Source organism: Bombus pascuorum, chromosome 7, assembly GCF_905332965.1.
Source record: "Bombus pascuorum chromosome 7, iyBomPasc1.1, whole genome shotgun sequence".
In the NCBI taxonomy this organism is placed as follows: domain Eukaryota; kingdom Metazoa; phylum Arthropoda; class Insecta; order Hymenoptera; family Apidae; genus Bombus; species Bombus pascuorum.
Genome location: NC_083494.1, coordinates 6,151 through 14,112, shown reverse-complemented (window position 1 = coordinate 14,112; position 7,962 = coordinate 6,151). Strand labels below are relative to the sequence as shown.

The 7,962-nt window shown below is 61.2% G+C and overlaps 1 protein-coding gene across 1 annotated transcript; it reads left to right on the top strand.

The window, feature by feature from the left end:
* Window positions 1-812: 812 nt before the first annotated feature.
* On the top strand, window positions 813-6,543 carry LOC132909074 (uncharacterized). Its single transcript, XM_060963660.1, has 2 exons — window positions 813-3,227; window positions 3,283-6,543. The coding sequence occupies exons 1-2, from the start codon at window positions 813-815 to the stop codon at window positions 6,541-6,543; spliced, it is 5,676 nt and encodes a 1,891-aa protein (XP_060819643.1).
* Window positions 6,544-7,962: the final 1,419 nt, after the last annotated feature.

The following is a 7,962-nucleotide window of genomic DNA, read 5'->3' as shown; positions in this document are numbered from 1 at the left end:
GGAGAGCCTTCCATAACGTTGTGGAGGGTTCGAAAACCATTCTGCGGTGTTGGAAATCGTTGGAGAGCCTTCCACAACGATCTGGAGGGTTGGAAAACCATTCTACGGGGATGGCAATCGTTGAAGATACTTCCACAACGTTGTGGAGTGTTGGAAAACCATTCTGCGGGGTAGGAAATCGGTGGAGAGCCTTCCATAACGTTGTGGAGGGTTCGAAAACCATTCTGCGGGGTTGGAAATCGTTGGAGAGCCTTCCACAACGATCTGGAGGGTTGGAAAACCATTCTACGGTGTTGGAGATCGTTGGAGAGCATCCCACAACGATCGGGAGGGTTGGAAAACCATTCTACGGTGTTGGAAATCGTTGGAGAGTCTTCCACAACGTTGTGGTGGGTTGGGGTTAGGTTGGGGTTAGGTTGGGGTTAGGTTGGGGTTAGGTTGGGGTTAGGTTGGGGTTAGGTTGGGGTTAGGTTGGGGAGCACGAGGCGGGTATGGGTTCTCAGTGCGTAGCATCATGCCCTGAGAAACCCCGATGTATCTGATGTTCACCTATAGTCGGGTGGCGGCTGGTCGGCGCTGTGGCGCCCGTCAGATCGCTGATCCGGTGCGGAGAACTTCGGAGAAGTTGGTGGGCCCATATCTGTCAAGACCACTCACCTCACCTTCACGTGGGGCTCCCCGTCATCCTGCATCGGTCCCGACCGGGGTAGGGTGCGAAAGAGTGAGTGGCAAAGCAAACGAGGGCATGGCTCGTCAACCATGCACCTGATGAAGAAGGAAGGAGGAAGGAGGAAGAAGAAGAAAGAAAAAATATGGATATGGATATGCAGGATAACCAAGAAATCGACGTTTACGGTGCAGGGGAGGGATACCCCAGTACCGGCGCAGGAGTGGGTGGTCAAGCGGGCCCCACTGCGTCGTTAGCTAGCGACCGTGGCCGTGTGGGGGTGGGCCACCGGGCCCCCATACGCGTAAACGCGTCCGGTGAAGAAATGGAAGACGTCGCGATGGAGGAGACCCGCGAGGGTGGGCCTCCCGCAAGGACAAAAGCGAACAACATCGAAGCGGCAAAGAACCGCGGAAGAAGCGGGGAGAGAAAAGCGGAGAGGGCGGGACCCGAGGACAGGAGAAGAAGCAACAGCCGGGGAGGGAAACCGACACCGACGCCGTCGCACGCCCCGCTCGCGGTCCCGTCAACCCCGCTTCCAACCGCAGCGGAGCACAACGGCAACATGTTCCAGACGTTCAAAATCCCCAAGAACGTCAGGGACAAAGTGAAAGCGCAAGATGGGCACAGGTCCATAGACGGCTCGATAGAGCCGTCTCAGATGAGAAAGGAGTCGACCTCGGAAGGCAGATCGGAGGACGAGGAGTCAATGGCCTCGGTCACCTGGAGGGGCAAGAAGAGAAAAATAACGAAAGTGACTCCAGAGGTGTCGGACCGAATGAGGAACGTTATCCAAGGGTCCTCACCGAGAGACGTGGACGCCGAAGTACGGCGACATCAGGCCGAGGTCCTGAAGGTGGCGGCGACGTCCTCCAACCTCAAGGGGACGTACGTCAAAACCCTCAAGGACGCGGTCGAGTACACCGTCGCGGCATGGTCCCACCAAACAACCACCTCCCGGGTGCCAGACTTCCTGGAAGAAAGGAAGAAGAGGGAGGCGCTGGAAAGAGAGGTGGAAAGCCTGAAGAGGAGGAACGAGGAGTTGGAACAAAGGATAGACAGGTTCCTGAAAGGCACGGCCGAGACAGCGGCGCCGTCCCCGACGGAGGCGCAGGCTCCCCGGAGCAGCGGGAGGGCCAAGGACGACATCGGAGCAGAAATAGAGATGCTAAAGAAGTCGATAAGCAGCCTCGGCCCATCCCTGTTGGGGACCCTGAGGGAAGAGCTCAGGGAAGCCCTCAGGGGAACGGGCCTGCTGAGACAAGCGACAGGAGGGAACAACAGCGGCGACAAAGAGCGGACGACGATGCCGCGGACGGCGAGCCCGAAGCCTCCCCAACAACCCCCGCAATCCTCCCAACCCTCTCAACAGCAAGAGGGACAGGGACAGGAGACGGACGGGGAATGGAGGACCATGGTCTCGCGGAATGCGAGACGGAAGGCCAGGGAACAGAGGAGGAAAGAAGCGGGCCACGGCGCCCCCCTCCCCATCGCGCCACAAACTAGCAGGGCGAGATCGGCGGTGGGACCAGCCGGGCAACCGCCAAGGACGACCCCCGCCGCATTAGGTGGAGGGGAAAGGAGGAGAGAAAGAAACGGAGAGAAGAAGACAGGAGCCCAACCGGCGAAACGGACGTACGCGACGGTGGCGGGCAGGGCGGGATCGGCGGTCGTGCGGCCAGCACTCCGACCCCCCCCAACGTCATCGGCGGTAACGCTCACGCTGAGGGACGGGGCTCCGAAGACGTACGAGGAGATCCTGGCGGAGGCGAGACGGGACAAGACCCTCCAGAAATGCGGACTGGAGTACGTCCGAACGAGAAAGGCGGCGACCGGGGCCATGGTGATCAATATCCCGGACGACGCCGGCATGAGCAAGGCCACGCAGTTGGCGTCGCGATTAGCCGGGGTATTGGACCCCTCCACCGTCAGAGTATCAGTCCCGGTACCGACGGCCGAGATCAAATTGGTGGGGGTCGACATATCCCTTAACGAGGAGGAACTGCTGGAGGAGCTGTCCAGGGCGGCGGACTGCCAGCCCCGCGACGTCAGAGCATGGAGCGCGGGAACATCTAGAAGCGGCATGGGGATATTCTACGCCAAGTGCCCCGTGGCCGGAGCCCGTAAACTGGCTCAAGCGGGGAGGGTCACACTGGGGTGGACCAGGGCAAAGGTGATCGCACTCCCCAGGAGACCGCTCCAGTGTTTCCGATGCCTTGAGGTGGGCCACATGGCGGCGATGTGCGTCTCCCCGGTGAGAAGAACCCACCTGTGTTTCCGGTGCGGAGAAGAGGGGCACAGGGCGAGGAACTGCACGGCCGCATCGCCGAGATGCCCCATCTGCGAGGCAAAAGGAGCCCCGTCAAAACACAGGATGGGAAGCGCGGCGTGCAAACCACCGGAGGTAGGACCATCCGGAAGGAGAAGGGCGCGGAGAACGGCGATGGCCAAGGCAGCAGAGGCCACGGCGACAACCACGAGCAAGGGCGTCACCGGAGCCGCGGAGCAGGCCAGCCTGTCGAGCAACCCACCAGTCGGAGGGAAGGATAGCACCATCGGAGTGAGTGGCCCGGGGGAGGCCATGGAGGTGACCGAGTAAATTCCGGGTCCTCCAGTGTAACTTGGGCAGAGCCGGAAGGGCCCAGGACCTGCTCTACCAGTCCATCCGGGAGAGCGGGACCGACGTGGCGGTGGTGGCGGAGCCGTACAACATCCCCGCATCCCCCCAATGGGCGGGAGATCTAAGCGGATGGGTCGCCATCACTTGGCCGTGTACCTCGGGAGTCTCCGGGCGAGTCGCGGAAAGAGGCAACGGGTTCGTGGCGGTCGAATGGACGGACCTCGTGGTGGTGGGGGTATACATCTCTCCCAACTGCGACATCCGGGCGTTCGAGGACCTACTGGACGAGATGGGAGAGTGCGTAAGGAGGCTTCTCCCCCGACAGGTGCTCGTACTGGGGGACTTCAACGCCCACTCCACGACGTGGGGCAACGACAGAACCACCACGAGAGGCAGAGAACTGGCGGACTGGGCCGCGGGTCTCGGTCTCGTGCTGGTCAACAGAGGCTCGGAGTCCACATACGTGGGGCGGAGAGGAGCGTCGGTCATAGATCTGACGTGGGCGACGCAGAGGCTCCACCCCAGAATAAGGAACTGGCGGGTGGCCGTAGAGATGGAAACGCTAGCGGACCACCTCTACGTGCTAATGGACATCGAACCCGCCAAGAGAAGCACGAGCGGCGACAACAACAACAACGTCGAGGGAAGGACATCGAGCCGCCCGGGGCTGCCCCCTCCTCGCCGATGGAAACTGAAGGAGAGGGACGGGGACATGCTTCGGGCAACGGCCACCGTAGCGGCTTGGTGCTGGGACGCGAAGAGGAACAAGAACCGAGGCAACGTGGACGGGGAGGCGCAGGAATTGGGAGAATGGATGAGGAGAGCCTGCGACGCCTCCATGCCGCGAACCAGCGCCGGGTCTAGGCGCGACAACAGCAGCGTCTACTGGTGGTCGCGGGAGATCGCGGACCTGCGAGACGACTGCCACAGAGCCCGCAGGCTGCTCGCCAGGGCGAGAAGAAGAGGGCGGAACCGCAACGAAGAGGAGATCCTCGAGAGGTACAGGGCCCACAGAGAAGCCAGAATGGCCCTGCAAAGGGCCATAAAGGAAGCGAAAGAGGCGTCGTGGAAACGGCTGTTGGAATCCGTGGAATCCGATCCATGGGGAAGACCGTACAAGACGGTGCTGAGGAAACTCAGGCCGGCGGCTCCCCCGATAACCGAGAACATGGATCGGGAACTACTAGCACGGGTGATCGACACGCTGTTCCCACGACCGGAAGAAGAAGGAGGCGAAGAGGAGGAAGACTCCCCGAGGCGCCACGAGGATACGGAACAGGCCCCTCCAGAGGAGAGGGGATGCACTCGGAGCGGCGGCGGCGGACCGGCGATGGATCAACCCGGAGCGCACATAACGAGGGAGGAACTGGAAGCAGCCACCAAGAAGATGGCTGCCAAGGACGTGGCGCCGGGGCCGGACGGAATCCCCGGGCGGGTGTGGGCGGAGACCATGGACATCATGGCCCCCCGCCTGCTGCATCTGTACAACAGGTGCCTGAGGGAAGGCGCATACCCCCGGGCGTGGAAGGTGGCGAGGCTGGTGCTGCTGAGGAAGGAGGGTCGACCGCCGGAGTCCCCATCGGCGTACAGGCCGATATGCCTCCTGGACGAGGTGGGCAAGCTCTTCGAGAGAGTAATCGCCTCCCGTCTGGGGGCGCACATGGAGTCCAGGGTACCAGGCTGGCACGACAACCAGTTCGGGTTCCGTCGCGGGAGGTCCACCATCGACGCGATCCGCAGATTGAGAGAGGGGGTGGAGAGAGTGGTGGCTCGAGAAGGGATCGCGATAGCGGTCTCCCTGGACATCACCAACGCCTTCAACTCGATCCCGTGGAGCAAGATCAGAGAGGCCCTGCGATTCTTCGAGGTTCCGGGGTACCTCCGGAGGATAATCGGGGCATACCTCCGGGAGAGGTGGATAACGTACAGATCCACGGAGGGAGAGGAGAGAAGAGCGGTGGAGCGCGGAGTGCCGCAGGGCTCGGTCCTGGGACCGATGCTGTGGATAACCGCCTACGACTACGTGCTCCGCACCCCGATGCCCGGAAGCACGGGACTGATCTGCTACGCGGACGACACCCTGGTCGTGGCAGGAGGGCGCTGGTGGTACGAGACGGCGGAGGCTGCCACGGAGGCCACCCGGCGAGCGGCGAGGGCCATCGGAGAACTGGGGCTGAAGGTCGCTCCGGCCAAGACGGAGGCGCTCGGGTTCTACGACAGAAGACGCAGAGGACCGCCCCCGGATGGACTGACGATCGACGTGGACGGGGTAGGGGTCCGGGTGGGGAGCCAACTGAGGTACCTTGGCCTCATCATCGACGACCAATGGTCGTTCGAGCCCCACTTCGAGAGCCTCGCCCCGAAGGTGGCGGCAGCGGCCAACGCCCTGTGCGGCATCCTCCCGAACATCGGAGGCGCCGGGAGAGCGGTGCGCAGGCTGTACGACGGGGTGGTCAGAGCCCGAGCGATGTACGGTGCGCCCATCTGGGCGAGGGATCTGGCCGCGAGCAGGCGAAGTCAGGCACTCCTGCGGGCGGTTCAACGCACCACCGCTCTGAGGATAGCGAGAGGGTACAGGACGGTGTCGCACGCGTCCGCGACCGTCCTGGCGGCATCCCCTCCATACGCGTTGCAAGCCCTGGCCCTTCAAAAGGTGTACGGAGCCACGAGAGTCAGGGACGGGGATCGAGACGAAGACCCTCTGCAGGTGAGGAAGGAGATAGAAGAGGAGACATGGGAGAGATGGCGGCTCCTACTGGAGAAGGAGGCGAGGAAGACGTCCCACCGCGCGGTAGACGCGGTCCTGCCCGTCTGGGACAGGTGGAAGGAAGCGCGGGGCGTTCCGCTGACCTACAGGCTGACCCAGGTGCTCACCGGGCACGGAGTGTTCGGGGAGTTCCTGAAGAAGATTCGGAAGGAGGTGACCAACATCTGTCACCACTGCGGGGAGGCGGAGGACACCGCCCAGCACACTCTGCAGCACTGCCCCGCGTGGGCCATGCAGAGACACACCCTGACGGTGAAGATCGGGGACGACCTGTCCCCGAGGAGGATCGTGGAGGCGCTGCTACGTAGCCGGTCGGACTACGAGGCAGTGAGGGACTTTTGCGAGCAAATCATGCTCGCGAAGGAGCGGGCGGAGCGGCTCAGGGTCCGAGCCGAGCACCCGGCAAGGATACGACGCGAGAGAAGTGGGCGCAACGGGGGGAGGCCGCCATCTCCCCCAACGGATACGGAAACAACAAGAGGAAGATGACCCCGGGGTTGGCTGCCCCGGGAGTCACAGCGAAGCATCCCCTCCGCACTAGGAGGGAAGACGATGAGAGGAGGGCTTACAGGAGATTTTCAACCGTGATACCCCTGGGCCCTCTTCTTCCCTGTGCGTACGAGCAGCCACGTGGTGGTTTTAGTCGGTAAGAGTCCGACACTACCCGACTCCCATTGGGGGAAGGGTGTCCATGAGGATTTCCCCACGTAAAAAAAAAAAAAAAAAAAAAAAAAGGTTGGGGTTAGGTTGGGGTTAGGTTGGGGTTAGGTTGGGGTTAGGTTGGGGTTAGGTTGGGGTTAGGTTGGGGTTAGGTTGGGGTTAGGTTGGGGTTAGGTTGGGGTTAGGTTGGGGTTAGGTTGGGGTTAGGTTGGGGTTAGGTTGGGGTTAGGTTGGGGTTAGGTTGGGGTTAGGTTGGGGTTAGGTTGGGGTTAGGTTGGGGTTAGGTTGGGGTTAGGTTGGGGTTAGGTTGGGGTTAGGTTGGGGTTAGGTTGGGGTTAGGTTGGGGTTAGGTTGGGGTTAGGTTGGGGTTAGGTTGGGGTTAGGTTGGGGTTAGGTTGGGGTTAGGTTGGGGTTAGGGGGTTAGGTTGGGGTTAGGTTGGGGTTAGGTTGGGGTTAGGTTGGGGTTAGGTTGGGGTTAGGTTGGGGTTAGGTTGGGGTTAGGTTGGGGGTTAGGTTGGGGTTAGGTTGGGGTTAGGTTGGGGTTAGGTTGGGGGTTAGGTTGGGGTTAGGTTGGGGTTAGGTTGGGGTTAGGTTGGGGTTAGGTTGGGGTTAGGTTGGGGTTAGGTTGGGGTTAGGTTGGGGTTAGGTTGGGGTTAGGTTGGGGTTAGGTTGGGGTTAGGTTGGGGTTAGGTTGGGGTTAGGTTGGGGTTAGGTTGGGGTTAGGTTGGGGTTAGGTTGGGGTTAGGTTGGGGTTAGGTTGGGGTTAGGTTGGGGTTAGGTTGGGGTTAGGTTGGGGTTAGGTTGGGGTTAGGTTGGGGTTAGGTTGGGGTTAGGTTGGGGTTAGGTTGGGGTTAGGTTGGGGTTAGGTTGGGGTTAGGTTGGGGTTAGGTTGGGGTTAGGTTGGGGTTAGGTTGGGGTTAGGTTGGGGTTAGGTTGGGGTTAGGTTGGGGTTAGGTTGGGGTTAGGTTGGGGTTAGGTTGGGGTTAGGTTGGGGTTAGGTTGGGGTTAGGTTGGGGTTAGGTTGGGGTTAGGTTGGGGTTAGGTTGGGGTTAGGTTGGGGTTAGGTTGGGGTTAGGTTGGGGTTAGGTTGGGGTTAGGTTGGGGTTAGGTTGGGGTTAGGTTGGGGTTAGGTTGGGGTTAGGTTGGGGTTAGGTTGGGGTTAGGTTGGGGTTAGGTTGGGGTTAGGTTGGGGTTAGGTTGGGGTTAGGTTGGGGTTAGGTTGGGGTTAGGTTGGGGTTAGGTTGGGGT

Excerpts from the sequence above, each read along its gene's own strand:
- LOC132909074 (XM_060963660.1), top strand. The coding sequence starts at position 813 with ATGGATATGGATATGCAGGATAACCAAGAAATCGACGTTTACGGTGCA. Across the intron at positions 3,228-3,282 it reads GGAAGGATAGCACCATCGGA|TGTAACTTGGGCAGAGCCGG; the intron begins GTGAGTGGCCCG and ends CGGGTCCTCCAG.